Source organism: Falco rusticolus, chromosome 3, assembly GCF_015220075.1.
Source record: "Falco rusticolus isolate bFalRus1 chromosome 3, bFalRus1.pri, whole genome shotgun sequence".
Classification (NCBI taxonomy): Eukaryota; Metazoa; Chordata; class Aves; order Falconiformes; family Falconidae; genus Falco; species Falco rusticolus.
In genome coordinates, this window is record NC_051189.1 from 103,352,800 (window position 1) to 103,368,256 (window position 15,457).

A 15,457-nucleotide genomic window follows, 5' to 3' on the forward strand; every position below is an offset into this window, starting at 1 on the left:
GGCAAAAAAACCCCCAACCAACCACAGATAACATCAAACACGGGGCAAGAAATGGAGGTTTTTGAGCTTTGAGGTGTCTTCCTGCAAGAGGCGACCATGCAGTAGCATCACCCACCCACCCACGGCAAATCACAGAACCATTTTGGTTGGACAAGACCCTTCAGATCATCCTGAAACGCGTTATTTCAGCGAAACACCATAATATTGCCTTGGATTCGAAGATTTCCATACATACCCTCACAATCCCGTTCTCGGACCTGACCGCGGTGATGGTCACATCATAGACACGGATGGTCATGGAGCTGATACAGGAGACTTTCGGGACACCTCTGTGTTCATTTTTCGCCTCGATGTTGAAGACAGGCAGGGTGGGATCCGAATCGCAGGTCTTGGTCAAGGTGTAGGTGCACGTGCCCGTGATATCAAAGCTTTTCCCATCAAAGGTTTGGTAGTGGGGATCGCCGGTGACCCAGCAGGTCGAGAAGGTTTCTTGGTGGCAAGTGTGTTGCCCATCCACCAACGTGCACTCGTCCCTGCAGCCCCAGTCTTGACAGGAAGACATAGCAGAAGCTGCAGAAAAAAAAGGGGGGGGGGCGGGGGGAAATGGTGACCACCGAGAAGACCTGGCCATTGGCAAGATGGAACCATGCGTTGGCCCGACTTACGTGTGGTGCAAAGACCGGTGAAACCGTAACCGGTGTAGGGCCGGAAGCCGAAGACCAGGAGCCCAAAGGGTGTCTGCTGGTGCTCAGCACTCTGGATTTTCATCCTGGTGCCCATGGCGATGGTGGCCCAGGAGAAGTCTGTGCCAGGAATGGCCGTCCAGGACATGGCCCTGTTCACCTTCTGGTTGAGGGTAATGGTCCTGGCATCTGCGTTAGGGGCAACGAGGACCGCGTGGTTACTGTACTCATCCAGGCTGCTGAGGCGGTAGGACGTGCAGTGAGCGGAGATGGGTGGGATGGTGACCAGGAAGGAGTCTTGCATGTAGGAGCCTTTCTTGTTGCCAGTGAAGAAGAAAAGCACCTGGATAGGGGCCGAGGCACTGACATAGAGCGGTGAGTTTTCGTTGACCTCGAAGACGCGGATGCCCCCCGCCTCCATGTTTTCAGTGGAAGCCACGTTCCCCCTGTTGTAGGTGATGGAGGTTCTCTGGGCCGCCACGACATAGGCGAAGTCTATTTTCTTCTGCAAGGGGTTGGGGGGGACAACGTAGGCCGTCCCCCAGGCCTGGACGGGCAGAAGTTGCTCAACCACATAATCGCAGTTCCTGGATGTCTGGACGCAGCAGTGTCCACTGAAGGCCGCAATGGCCTGGTCAGACGTGATTTCGGAGCCGGATAAATCTTGGGTGCTTTGCAGTTGGAGGCTTTGGTAGGGGCTCAAGGGTATGCGGAGGACGGTGCCGGGGGAGTAATTCCTCCCTCTGTAGTAGAAGGTGCCTGTGACCTTCATGGAAATGGAGGTTGGAGTCTTCCCGGCCACCACAGCAAATTCCTTCAAGCCACTGCTGCGGGTTCCCACCGGTGTCACCACGTAATACCTGTTGCCCAGTTTATCCACCGGCAAGATGGCGGTGGCGCCGGCAGTCTGGGCCTTGGCGTTGAGGGTGACGACGGAGATGTCCTTGGTGGACTGGATGAGGATGGCTTTATCGGAGAGGCGGCTGCCGACAAGTTCCATGGTGCTTGGGACGCGGAGGGAGAAGGTCTTGTCTCGGCTGAGGGTGACGGTGCCGGCGAAGGTGCCACGCGGCGTCGTCACCGTCACCGTGGTGGAGTCGGCGTAAGCGGTGAGGAGGAGCTGGATGGAGGCGCTGGAGCCTTCGTCGTCATTCTGTGGGATGACGGCCAGGAACTCCCTGCCGCGGAAAGTGGCAGTGGACAGGCCTGGGAGAAGCAGGGAAAATAGGTTTTGGGGCAAGTTTTGGGGTTTTCAGGCAAGTTTTGGTTTTTGGGGGCATGTTTTGGGGTTTGGGGGCAATTTTGGGGTTTTTTTGAGCAAGTTTTGGGTTTTTTTGGGCAAGTTTTGGGGTTAAGTTTTGGGGTTTTGGGGCAAGTTTTGGGTTTTTTTGAGCAAGTTTTGGGGTTTTGGGGCAAGTTTTGGGGTTTGGCGGCAAGTTTTGGGGTTTTGGGGGCAAGTTTTGGGGTTTTTGAGCATGTTTTGGGGTTTGGGGGCAAGTTCTGAGGTTTTTTTGGCAAGTTTTGGGTTTTTTTGGGGAAGTTTTGGGTTTTTTTGGGAAATTTTTGGGTTTTTTGGAGCAAGTTTTGGGTTTTTTGGGCAAGTTTTGGGTTTTTTGGGCAAGTTTTGGGTTTTTTGGGCAAGTTTTGGGGTTTGGGGGGCAAATTTTGGGTTTTTGGGGCAAGTTTTGGGGTTTTTTGGGCAAGTTTTGGGTTTTTTTCTTGAGTTTTTTGGGGGGGAGGTTTTGGGGGGTTTGGGGGTTTGGTTTCTTGGGTTTTGTTTTTGTTTGGGTTTTGGGGTTTGGTGTTTTGGGGTTCATTTTGGGTTTTTTGGGTTTTGTTTTGTTTGGGTTTGGGTTTTTTAGGGGTTTTTGATTTTTGGGGGTTTTGGGGGTTTGTTTTTGGGGTTTTTTTTGTTTGGGTTTTGGGGTTTGGTGTTTTGAGGTTCATTTTGGTTTTTTGGGGTTTGGGTTTTGATTTGGTTGGTTTTTTGGGGTTTGTTTTGGGGGGTTTTGGTTTGGTTTGTTTTTTTGGGTTTGGGGTTTTTTAGGGGGTTTTTGGGTTTGGGGGGTTTTGGGGGTTTGGGGTTTTTGGGGTTTGATTTTGTTTGGGTTTTGGGGTTTGGTTACTTGGGGTTCATTTTTGGTTTTTTGCATGGCTTTTTTGGGGTTTGTTTTTTTGGGTTTTGGTTTGGTTTGGTTTGGGGTTTGCTTTTTTTAGTTTTTTGGGGGGTTGGGGGGTTTTGGATTTTGTTTTTGTTTGGGTTTTGGGGTTTGGTGTTTCGGGGTTCATTTTGATTCTTTGGGGCTTTGTTTTTTTGGGTTTGTTTTTTGGAGTTTTGGGTTTGTTTGTTTTTTGGAGTTTTGGGTTTGTTTGGTTTTTGGGGTTTGGGTTTTTTAGGTATTTTTTGGGGGGTTGAGGGTTTGGGTTTTGCGGCTTTGGTTTGGTTTGGTTTTTGGGGGTTGTTTTTTGGGTTTTTTTTTTGGTTTTTTGAGGTTTTGGGGTTTTGGGTTTTGATTTTCTTTTGGTTTTGGGCTTTGGTTTTACATGGTTCTTTTTTGGGGTTTTTTGCATTTCGTTTTTTGGGTTTTTTTGGGGGAGTTTGGTTTGGTTTTTTGGGGTTCTTTTTGGGGGTTTTGGTGGTTTTTTTTTTTTAGGTTTTTTTGGGGGGGTTGGGGTTTTGGGGTTTTGGGTTTTTATTTTCTTTGAGGGTTTGGGTTTCGTTTTTCGGGGTTTATTTTGGTTTTTTGGAGGTTTGGGGTTTTGGGTTTGTTTTTTCTGGTTTTGGTTTGGTTTGGTTTTGGGGGTTTGTTTTTTTAGGTATTTTTTATTTTGGGGGGCTTTGGTTTGGGTTTTGGGTTTGGTTTTTTTTAGGCTTTTTGTTTGTTTTGGGGGGGTTGGGGTTTTGATTTTGTTTGGGTTTTGGGTTTGGTTTTTTGGGGTTCATTTTGCGGTTTTGGGGTTTGGTTTTGGGGTTTTTTTTGGGGATTTTGGTTTGGTTTCGGTTTTGGGGGTTTGGTTTTTCGGGTTTTTTTTGGGGGGGTTGGGTTCTTTTTTTGCGTTTTGCTTTGGTTTGGTTTTTTGGGATTGTCTTTTTTGTTTTTTGGGGGGGTTGGGTGTTTTTCTTGGGGGTTCGATTTGGTTTGGGGTTTGGGTTTTTTTGGGGGTTTTTTGGATTTTGGGGGGTTTGGGGTATTTTGGGGATTTTTTTGGTTTAGGTTGGTTTGGGGGTTTGGTTTTTTGGGGGTTTTTTGTTATGAGGGTTTGTTTTTTCATGTTTTTTGTTTGGTTTGGGGTTTGGGGGATTTTTTTGGGTTTTGGGGCTTTTTTAGGATTTTGTTTTGGGTTTGGGGTTTGGTTTTTTGGGGGGGTTGTTTTTTTGGATTTTGGTTTGGTTTGGTTTTTTGGGTTTGTTTTTTTAGCTTTTTTTTTGTTTTGGGGTGTTTTGGGGTTTTTTTTGAGGGGGTTGTTTTGTTTGGGGTTTGTTTTTTGGGGCTTGATTTTTTGGTGTTGGTTTGGAGGGTTGGCTTTTTTTTGGTTTTGTTTTTTTTTGTGTGGTTTTGTTTTGGTTTGTTTTTTGGGGTTTTTTGCTTTCTTTTGGGGGTGTGTGGGGTTGGGGTTTTTTTGGGCTTGTTTTTTTGTTTTGGGGGTTGGGGGTTTGTTTTATTAGCTTTTGATTTGGTTTGGGGTTTTAGGTTTGTTTGGGGGGGGGTTGGTTGTTTTTTGAGGGGGTTGGGATGCAGAGATGATAGGAGAAATCTCTTGCACAAAAAATAAAATAAAACCAAATAACCCAAATCAAGAGATAAGGCTGCCGCTTTTTTTGCCACAGAAACTGGCAACAGGAGGTTGTGCAAAAAAAATCCCAAGGAACGAGAGGGTTTTGGCTGAAAAAAACATTGCTGTAGGATCTTCTGAAAGAAATAAAAATAAGGATTTTTTTTTTCTGTGGAGGTTTCAGAAGGGTGGAAATGGATTTTGCGGCAGAAATTGGCGATGAGAGTTTCTGAGAACAAGGAATTAAGGAATGAGTGTGGCTTTTGCCCTGGCAGATATGGACAGTTGAGATGTCTTGAAAAATAAAAATGGGGAATAAAAGCTTTTAGCAGCAGAAATGGCCATGGAAAGCGAGTGTGGGTTTGGCGGTTTGTTTTGGTTTGGGTTTTTTGTGTGTGTGGCTGCGTTCTGGGTTGGTTTTGGTTATTTTGGGGTTTTTTGCTGTTGTTAAAACGCACAAAGGGGTTTTATTACAGAAATTGTAATAGAAAGGCCAAAAAAAAAAATCTAAAAAAAAAAAAAAGTCAGGACTAAGGGCATTTTGCAGAGAAAACCAGCAGAAAGCTCCAAAGGGAAAAAATGAAAATTGTTTGGGTGGTTTTTTTTAGATGCAGAAATTGCAGCAGAAAGTCCTGAAAAAGCTCCACTTCTCAGAAATATTTCAGAAAGAAATATTATTTTTGCTGCAGAAACTCGTGGTAAAAAGTCTTATAAAATGAAGGGTTTTTTTGCTGAGGGTTATAAAAGTAAATGTCTTTTGCTGGGGGAAAAGAAAATAAAAAGGGAAATGTGGGCTTTTTCTTAAAAGAAAATGAGCCGTAAAGGGTTTTTGATTAAAACAAAACAGGTTTTAAGGGCTTTTTGATGAAAAACTCGGAGGCAGAAAGGTTTTTTTCTTTAAAAAAGCAAAGAAATCCACTAAAAAATGAAGCAACACTTAAAAAAATATTTTTAAAGAAAAAACACACCTAGGTCTGTGACCGTTTCCTAAAAAAACCCCAAATTTAAATATTTTTTTCATTAAAAATACAGATAATAGGGTTTTTTTCTGAAAGAAAAAAAGGAGAAACCCCAGGTAAGATGGTTTTGGTAAGAGAAGTGATAGGATTTTTTTTTTAAATGAAAAAAAGAACAGGACATGGAGATTTTTCTTTTTCCCCTCTGATAAACTCATAATAAAGTGGTGGTTTGTTTGTTTGTTTGTTTTCTGGGGAAAAAAAAAAGAAACGCTCAAATTTTTTAATGCTATTAAAACATGAGAAATGAAGGGCTTTTTCCTAAAAAAAAAAATAAACCCCCAAACCGGGTTAAAAATATCTGTTTATCATCTTAAGGAAAAAAACCCAAAAAAACCACAAGCAATACGTTTGGGTTTTTTTATAAATTTATATATTTTATTATTAAAACCGCTCCCAAAACTGAGACTAATGAACAGGTGAAAAGTATTGTTAAAAAAAAAAAAAGTTAAAAAAAACCTACAGGGAAAATTGCTTTGTGGGTTTTTTTCTTAAAAAAAAACAAACAACAAATCTGGGAGTAAGAATTTTGTGCTCAAAGTTGAACAGGTAACATGGAGTTTTGGGCAGAAAAAAACAGGGCTTTTGCTAGAAACAAACCCAAAAAGGTGATAAAGGCTCTTTGATAAAAAAAAAATAAATTAAAAAGCAGCTGATACTATATTTCCCCCCCCCCCCAAAAAAAACCCCAACAGGTAGTAAGGGGATTTTTTTGGTAAGAAAGTTAATTTGCACATTTCTTCCCAAAGAAAACAAAAAATAAGGGTGTTTTGGTGAAAAATAGGGAATAACAATGTCTGGCTACAGTCAAAACAGGTAATAAGGGCTTTTTTTAAAAAAAAGAATAAAATGTTTATTTTCTGAAAGAAAAAAAGCTGATAACTGGTTTTGGCTGAAAATCAAACAGGTGATGGTGGATTTTTGTGAAAAAAACCCAGGAATTTATTGACTTAAAAATACTGTCATAAGGCTTTTTTTCTGGTAAAGAAATTGTGATAAAGGCTTTTTTTCTGGGAAAATACATGGAATAAAGCCTTTTTATTTGGGGGGTGGGGTGGGGTGGGTAGCCAAACCAGAAAGGGCTTTTTTCCTAAGGGGAAAAAGAGAAATAGGTAAATAATAATTACTTTTTTCTTAAAATAAAAAGAAATAAAAGGGCTTTTTCCTAAACAAAAAATAAAATTAAAAAATATTAATAAGATTAAAAATACTATAAAAATTAAATTTTAATTTTTTAAATCAAAAATTTAAGACAATAATAGTAAAAAAGTAATAATGATGATGATGATGATGATAGTAATGATAATAATGTTAATAATGATAATAATGATAATGCAATAAGAGCTTCCTCTCCCCTTCCCAAAAGAAAGCCCTAGTATATAAGATCTTCTTTTTCTGGGAAAAAAACACCAAATAGGTAATATTTTTTTTTTTTTTTACCTGAAATAAACACAGGGGACATTACAAAGCAGGAAACTTGTTTTTTCTTTTAAAAAACAAGGAAATCAAGGCTTTTTTTTTTTTTTTTTCTTTCTTAAACCAATAAGGGGCTTTTTCGGTGCAAAAATAATTTAGGGGATGGAGATTTTTGGTGAAGAGTTAAAAACGAAATATTTTTTTTTTTTGCTGGGGAGAACTGAGGCGATAAGGGGAATTTCTGCCACATGAAGAGATGGGGAATGAGGAATTTTCAGTGCCAAAACCTGAAGTGAAAATCCCTCTCAAAGCCTGGGAAATTCAATATTTTTGAGGGGAAGGGGGTGGGTTCGCTGCTTACCACAGAAAAGAGCCAGCCAGGTGGGGAGCAGCACCATCCTGCCCATCACTGGGGGGAAAAAAAAGATCAAAAATATGAATATTTTATTTTTTTGGAGGGCGGGAAAAAGCTGTCCAGGGACAAGCAGGAGCCCAGAGGGGACCCAGGTGTCCCTTCCCCCCCCTCTTGGCCTGACATTGTCCCCCAAACACTTTTTCCCCTCCCCCACCCCCATGGAAATCTCTTTGGGTTGGAGGCTTAATTCTGCTCAACCCCCTCTACCCAACGACACCCTCCCCAGTTTTCCCAGTTGTGTCCAACCCAACCATCCCCCAACCCTTCCTTGATGCCACCTGAGACTCACCCCTCCCCCTCGTGCCATCAAACCCTCCCAGGAACCTTCTCCCCCCACCCCAAATCACCAAAATTTGGGTCAAAAAGGGGGCAAGGACAAGGAACAAGCCTCACTCCCACCTTCTGGAAGGTTCTCAGAGCTTCTGGTTGCCCACCGTGCGCTATCGGTGGTCCTACCACTCAACATTTCTCGGGGTTAACCAACACACCCAACTGGGATTTACTGCACTGGGTGTCACCAAAACCATCTCCAAGAGTTTAAGAGGGAGAAAAACCCCCGTTTTTATATAGTTTTAGGGTCAATTTACCCCACCTGGGCCTCCTGCTTGGGGGGTGTGTGTGTGAAGGTGTCACCCACACCTTGTTCTGCTCAGGTGGGATACACCTGGGCTCGTGAGGATGAGGAAAAATGCAGGAAAATGAGTAAAACCAGATCCAACCCCCACCCCACCCCATCCCCCACCCCCACGTACCAGCAGGCTCCTCTCTGCCTCAGTTTCCCTCCTCGTTCCCTCCGACGCCCATGGACATCCAGGGGTGGGTGGAAAAATCGTGGTGGGTCGATCCCAAAACCTCCCTTTTTATAACTGGATCGGGCTTATCACCACGTCCCTGCCTCCGCTCCTGGTGCTCTTGCTCCCCCCAGTCCATCCCAGCAGGAATCGGCTCCAAAAAGGGCGGGGGGGTGCGGGGTCAGCGGGATCTTGTGAAAGGGGAGGAATGGGACACGGTGCTGCAGGTACTGGCACGGCCTGGGGAGGTCAGGTCATGAACCTGCCCCTGGCTTCCCGGGAACTGGAGCTGCTGGGGCACCTTGGGGCAGCCGGGACATGTCACTGCACAGCTGGGAGCCGTCACCTGCGATGGGGCCACTGAGGACATGGTGACCGGTGAGGGACCCGCAGGGGATGTTGAGATGGGTGCAGGACATGCAGGGGACATTGCAATGGGTGCAGAACCCACAGGGGATATTGTGATGGGTGCAGGACCCACAGGGAATGCTGAAATGGGTGTAGAACCCACAGAGGATGTTTTGATGGGTGCAGGACCCACAGGGGATGTTGCAATGGGTGCAGGACCCGCAGGGAATATTGCAATGGGTGCAGGAGCTACAGGAGATATTGCAATGGGTGCAGGACCTGCAGAGAATGTTGCAATGGGTGCAGCACACACCAGAGATGTGTGCAATGGGTGCAGGACATGCAGAGGACATTGTGATGGGTGCAGGACCCACAGGGGGCATTGCAATGGGTGCAGGACCCTCAGAGGATGTTGCAACAGATGCAGGAGCTGCAGGAGACATTGCAATGGGTGCAGGACCCGCATAGGATGTTGCAACAGGTGCAGGACCTACAGCGGACATTGCAATGGGTGCAGGACCCACAGGGGATGTTGCAATGGGTGCAGGACATGCAAGGGATATTGTGATGGGTGCAGGACCCACAGGGGATGTTGAAATGGGTGCAGGACCCACAGGGGACATTGTGATGTGCGTATAATCCACAGAGGACGTTTTGATGGGTGCAGGACCCACAGGAGACATTGCAATGGGTGCAGAACCCAAAGGGGAAGTTGCAATGGGTGCAGAACCCTCAGGGGACATCACAATGGGTGCAGGACCCTCAGGGGACATCACAATAGGTGCAGGACCCTCAGGGGATGTTGCAATGGGTGCAGGACCCACAGGGGTCGTTGCAACAGGTGCAGAACCCACAGAAGACATTGCAATGGGTGCAGGACCAGCAGCCATCCCTGCTAATATCATTTACTGTTTCTTCACTATTGCAAATACTGTTCACAAACCGATCCCCCAGCTGCCCCCCAGCCTCCTTCCAGGTTTCCACTCTTCCCCCCACTGCTGTGACCCCCCCAGGACTCCAGGAAACTTCTGGAAGCTATGCACTCAGCACATTTTGCCCAGCCTCGTTTGCTGCTGGAGGGGGTGTGGGGACAACAGTATTTTTTTCTGACATGAGTTGCAGAAATGCCTTCTGGGAATTCCTGGGAACTGCAAGCGCACCCCCCACCCCCTCACCCCTCCGTGTCTCCTGGCCAAATCCTTATCTAGGGGTCAAAAAACATCGGGCAGAGCCAAAGGTCTCCATGGCCCCAAAATCTGACCCTCCGGAGACTGCAGCCGCCTGAGCGTGGATCCACGCTGGGTTTTTTTTACACGGTGGAGGGGGGCCAAGAGGGCTACATGTTAAAAGAAGGGGGAGGATGTGACATAAACTCATTTTCTTCATGCCTGAGCTCGTGGCGGTGCCTCCTCGCCTCACCTTTTCCTGGGGAAATTGGGACGCAGGGAGGTACCAAGGTAAAAGATTTTATTTCCATTGCCAGCGTCCCTCGCTCCCTTAGGGATATTGCTTGCACTGCATGGCTTTGAGACATTGCTCTCACTGCGCGTGGATATCACTTGCACTGCATGGCTTTGAGCCATCACTCTCACTGTGCGTGGATATTGCTTGCACTGCGTGGCTTTGAACCATTGCTCTCACTGCACGTGGATATTGCTTGCACCGCGCGGCTTTGAGCCATTGCTCACCCTGTGCGTGGATATTGCTTGCACTGTGTGGCTTTGAGCTGTCAGTCTCAATGTGCATGGATATTGCTTGCACTGTGTGGCTTTGAGACATTGCTCTCACTGCGCGTGGATATTGCTTGCATCGCATGGCTTTGAGCCATTGCTTTCACTGCCTATGGATATTGCTTGCACTGCGCGGCTTTGAGAGATTGCTCTCACTGCGTGTAGATATTGCTTGCATCGCGTGGCTTTGAGCCATTGCTCTCACTGTGCGTGGATATTGCTTGCACTACGTGGCTTTGAGCCATTGCTCTCACTGTGCGTGGATATTGCTTGCACTACGTGGCTTTGAGCCATTGCTCTCACTGTGCGTGGATATTGCTTGCACTACGTGGCTTTGAGCCATTGCTCTCACTGTGCGTGGATATTGCTTGCACTGCGCGGCTTTGAGCCGTTGCTCTCACTGCACGTGGATATTGCTTGCACTGCGTGGCTTTGAGACATTGCTCTCACTGTGTCTGGCTTATGAATCACACCAAACCAAAGCGCCACCCCCCCCCCCCCCCCGACTCGGTGCTGCTACGGCTCAGAAGTTGATTGTGCAAAACCCACAAAATTTTGCACCATTCTGCCAAAATGCCAAGTTTGGTGAGTAGGGGCTCCTCACATCCATGTCACACATCCTCTGTCCTGCCCCAGTTTCTCTTTTTCCAGCCAGGAAAACACCTGGGGGGGGTTTTAGTTTTTCACCCCCTCCCCCACTGATTATGCCCAACTTGGCTGCAGGGGGCAATTCCGGGGGGCAAGACCCCCGGTGGGGGCAATGTGGGGCGAGTAAAGGGTTAAAATACCCTCGGGGAATAGGGCTGTCCTCAGCTCCCATAAAAAAAGATACTTTCCCAGCCATGCAGTTTAAAAATTTGTCAAAAATGAATTTCAAATTCATTTCAAACTTGGTCCAAGTGAATTTCAAATTCATTTCAAAAATGGTCCAAATGGATTTCAAATTCATTTCAAAACTGGTCAACACGAATTTCAATTTCATTTCAAAATCGGTCAACATGAATTTCCATTTAATTTCAAAATCGATCAAAATGAATTTGAAATTCATTTCAAAATTGATCCAAATTAATTTCAAATTCATTTCAAAATTGGTCCAAATGGATTTCAAATTCATTTCAAAAATGGTCAAAGTAATCCATCCCCACCACGCCGTGGGGCAAAAAACGCCGTGAAAAGAGGACGGTTTGGATTTTAATGAGAAACCCTCCCCTTCCAGAGCACTTTTGGGCTGCTTCATCAGTTTCTCATTAGTTATTTTTGAAATTTTTTCCACATTTTTTGCAATTTTGCAGGAGCTGGGATGAAGCCTTCCTTCACTTTCCTGCTCCTGCTGTCAGGTAGGTAAAAAAAAAAAAAAGATGGACTTTCCTCCTGAGGATGCTGCTAGATGAAGAAGTCATGGGTGGTGGGTGCTCCTGGGTTAATTCCCCCCTCCCCCATCTCTTTTCCAGGAGCCGTGATGACCGTCCAACCGAAGGAAGACAAAGGTGGATATTCACCTTGCAGGTTCTTGCCCTAAAATATGAGATTTCCACCCAAAATGGGGTTGTTTCTGCTCTGCTTTGGGAGGCAGGAAGGGAGCGAAGCTTCCTCCCAGCTACGCTGAAACCAGATGCTTGATTTTCATGCCGTTTGTCCCCAAATCCGCGTGTACCCCCTGCAATTCCCACCGGGCAATTCCCTTCGGCCCCAGGTCCACCCCCCCACCCGTCAGACATCCCATTTTTAGGTCACATGGAGCACAGGCTCCATTTCGAGTCAGGAATCCCAAAGCTGGTGGGTTTCACCCCAAAATGCAATGAGGCTGGGAGGGTTTGGTGGTGGTGGGGGGGTGGGGGGGTCCCCTGATACCTCAGCTTCTGCCTTCCTTCAGCATTCCTGCTCTACCCCTATGGTCCGGGTGAGAATGACCAGAAGAACCCCAAACTTGACGATGGGACATCGGAGAAGGTCTCCCTCACCGTGCCCTTCACCTTCTACGGCAAAGAGTACCAAAGACTTTACGTACGTGAGCCAAAATTCCACTTTCTGGTGCATCAAAGCACCAAAGGTGCATCCTCATAGGGTTGGTGGGTCTGGGGAGGAGCCCTACACCCTCCTGGATCAGTGGAGGAGAGGTCCACTGCCAAGTTGAGGTCACCGCCCTCATTTTGATAGAGCTGTAGATGCAGTAGTGACCTAAACAGCTCCAAGATGGTCGTAGAAGGCAGTGGTGAGACCACATCTGGATCCTGTGTCCATCTCCAGGTTACCCACAACTAAGTCAAGGCGTTGACCTAGTGGCAGAGGTTGCTGCCGTGTTGCGGTTGACTTGATGTCTTCTGCAGGTGAACAACAATGGAGTCATCTCCTTTGACTCCAAAGTCAAGCAATACACTCCCGACCCCTTCCCCCTGGCCGACGGGCGTCCCTTCGTGACCCCATACTGGGCGGATGTCGACAACGTGAAGGGAGGAGATATCTACTACAGAGAGAGCACCGACCCAGCACTGCTGGCACGTGCCACCAAGGACATCAACCAATACTTCCCCAAGATCCCCTACACCGCCACGTGGGTTTTTGTGGCCACCTGGGACCACGTGGCCTACTACGGCTCTACCAGCAATAAGGTAAGGTCCACACTCATGGCTTGAAGGCCACACGCCTCCAGATTCCTTTATACCACCCTGACTTGGCATGGAGGTGAGCCACAGGCAGACGCGTTCCAGAGAGCGGAGCGAAATCATGGCCTCAAATCTGTCATCGAGCAGATGACTGAGGATTGAGGCCCACCAAAACCAGAGCCCCACTGCGGGTGCGCCATTTGCGAGCCTTCGCAACCCCTTCATTCGTTTGCGTGACCCGTGTGTGGGCCTTCCAACCCATGCACTGGCCTTCCAACCCACGCACTGGCCTTCCAACCCACTCATCGGCTCTCATGACCCACTTGTCCTTATGACCCATTTCTGGGACCTGCAACCCTTGTGTTGGCCTTGAATTCCATTCATTGGTCTTCACAACCCACTCACTGACCTTGGCAACTGATGTGTTGGTCTCACAACCCATTTCTTGGCCTTACAATCTCTTTGATGGCCTTTGCAACCTCTTCCTTGGCCATCACCTTCCATTCCTGGCCTTCACAACCCATTCGTTGGCCTTCACAACCCATTCGTCGGCCTTCATGACCCATCCATTGGTCTTTGGCACCCATTCCATTGCCTTCGTGACATCTGAGGTGAGCACATGTCCTCCAGCCCCTCGATCCTACCTGCCAGCCATGGATGGACATGCGAAACCCCGTGGACTTCCTTGACTATCGCTAGGTGCCACCACGCAGATCTGGCAACTCCCCAGTCAATTGAAATTGGGGTTTATTTTAAATAATGAAATAAATCTATAAATTTAAGTAAATTATTTAAAAGAAAGGGTTTTCTCTGTGTTTGAAAGCCAGCTTTTCTACTAGGCTGCTCCTCTGCCCACCCCAAGCAGAGAAAAAGGCTGTGGCAGAACACCAAAAGTACTCATCTGAAGGTAGACACCCAAAAACCAACCCAGATGGAACACACCTCACCGTGACAGCTTCCTTGCACAGCTCTGGGCGAGCAGTCTACACCCGCCTGTAGCTTCAGGGCTCAATCCCATCCATCCCTGCTCATCCCACCACTGGTGGTGTCAACTCCTCCTTCCTCTTTGCAGGGAAACACCTTCCAAGCTGTCTTGACCACCAACACCAAGGTGTCCTTCATCATCCTCAACTACTGGGATATCCAATGGACTACAGGGTCGGCAAGCGACGGTGACCCTGAAACAGGTCTTGGAGGCACTCCAGCCCACGTACGTGAGGCTGAAGGAAAAGCAGAGGGAAATGGGATGGGGAGGGGGGAGGAACGTGGGAGGGTTTTGACCAGTCATGGTTTTTGGTGACAAAAGCAGGTTAGGTGAAGGTAGGACTTTGGCCTACAATGTTTTTTGGGGAAAACAACAGTGAAGGTGGGACTTTGACACAACATTTTTTTTGGTAGAAGACAATGCCAAAGACAGGTTGGCCCATAACATTTTGGGGGGACAACACCAGGTTCATCCAAGGCTGGAAGGTGGCCCATGCCATTTTGGGGGGGAGAGCAATGCCAGCGGTAGGATGGTGGCTCACAACATTTTGAGGGGAAAACAAAAGGTTCACTCACGGTAGGAGGCCACCTTCTGGGGTCAATGATGATGAGGGTTGGAGGTCAGCCCACAACATTTTGGAGGGGGAAAGCACTGCGCTTGCTCATGGTAGAAGGCGGTCCCACGTCGTCTTCTGGGGACAAAGATGACAAAGGTCAGAGGTTAGCCCATAACATTTGGGGGGGGACACCACCAGCTTCCCCGAAGACTGAAGGATGGCCCATCGTGTTTTTTGAGGACACCACCACCACCGGTAGGAGGCTGTCCCATGCTGTCAACCCCTTGGGTGGGGTCTGAGCCCTCCATTTTGGACCTTTCGCCAGGCTGGCTTCAACAGTGGAGATGAAACCAACTACTACAACATCCCTGGCTCCCAGACCGAAGCCATCATCAACATCACCATGACCTCCAATGTCAACGTGCCAGGGCGTTGGGTCTTCCAGGTGGATGACTTTAAGGTGACAGGAGTCCCCACAGAGGCACCCAAGGCTGCCAGCAGCAACAGCTGCTGGTTGTAAGTTGAAGGCTATTTTTGGGGAGAGAACCAAGAAAAAAGGGAAATTTGAGAATTGCTTGGGAAACTGTTTCCTCCTCTTAGGTTCTTCTCACAGATAAATCAAGGTGCCTGGGGCAGAGGGACCATCCCCATTGTCCCCATCATCCCCATTGTCCCCACTGTTATCTCCTGTGTTGCACGCGGAGGGCAAGGCCGCACGGCAGGACGCGTCAACCTCTACCAGAGCAATAAAATGGCAGCCGAGACACTGCAACTCCCGTGTCTTCTTCATTTCTCGCAGGTGTCCGCGGACGTTCAGCAGGTTTTGGACTCGATGTGAAAAAATTCAAAAAATTCAGCATTTTTTTTGCCTCTTGGTGCATTAATTTAGGTTTGGGGTTTTTTGGGTGTATTTTTTTTTCACTCTAGGTGCATGAATTCACAAATTTTTGCCCTCTGCATACACAATTTTCTGGGGGTTTTTGTGTCCATATACACAAATTGGTGATTTATCGCCCTCTCTCTGCACAAATTCATTATTTTTTTTGTTTGTCTGTAGGCATGAATTTGAATTTGTCACATTCTATATGCAAATATTTGAAATATTTTTTCCATTTGCATGAATTTATGAGTTTTCACCCT

At 47.0% G+C, this 15,457-nt stretch overlaps 2 protein-coding genes across 2 annotated transcripts in view; one reads left to right on the forward strand and one right to left on the reverse strand.

Moving 5' to 3' along the window:
* LOC119144075 (Fc fragment of IgG binding protein) overlaps positions 1 to 8,211 on the reverse strand; it is a 28,085-nt gene extending 19,874 nt beyond the window's left edge. The window contains exons 1-4 of the mRNA XM_037378957.1: positions 8,057 to 8,211; positions 7,251 to 7,298; positions 666 to 1,889; positions 236 to 570 (exon numbers count right to left, since the gene is read on the reverse strand). Of these exons, the coding sequence (XP_037234854.1) occupies positions 236 to 570; positions 666 to 1,889; positions 7,251 to 7,296 (1,605 nt within the window). The 5' untranslated portion in view covers positions 7,297 to 7,298; positions 8,057 to 8,211. The remainder of the gene's footprint in view (positions 1 to 235; positions 571 to 665; positions 1,890 to 7,250; positions 7,299 to 8,056) is intronic.
* Positions 8,212 to 9,724: 1,513 nt separating this feature from the next.
* Positions 9,725 to 15,089, forward strand: LOC119144077 (sushi, nidogen and EGF-like domain-containing protein 1). The gene is made up of 7 exons (XM_037378962.1): positions 9,725 to 9,900; positions 11,466 to 11,510; positions 11,625 to 11,660; positions 12,047 to 12,177; positions 12,501 to 12,782; positions 13,849 to 13,986; positions 14,643 to 15,089. The coding sequence occupies exons 1-7, from the start codon at positions 9,828 to 9,830 to the stop codon at positions 14,835 to 14,837; spliced, it is 900 nt and encodes a 299-aa protein (XP_037234859.1). The 5' UTR covers positions 9,725 to 9,827; the 3' UTR covers positions 14,838 to 15,089.
* The last annotated feature ends 368 nt before the right edge of the window (positions 15,090 to 15,457 follow it).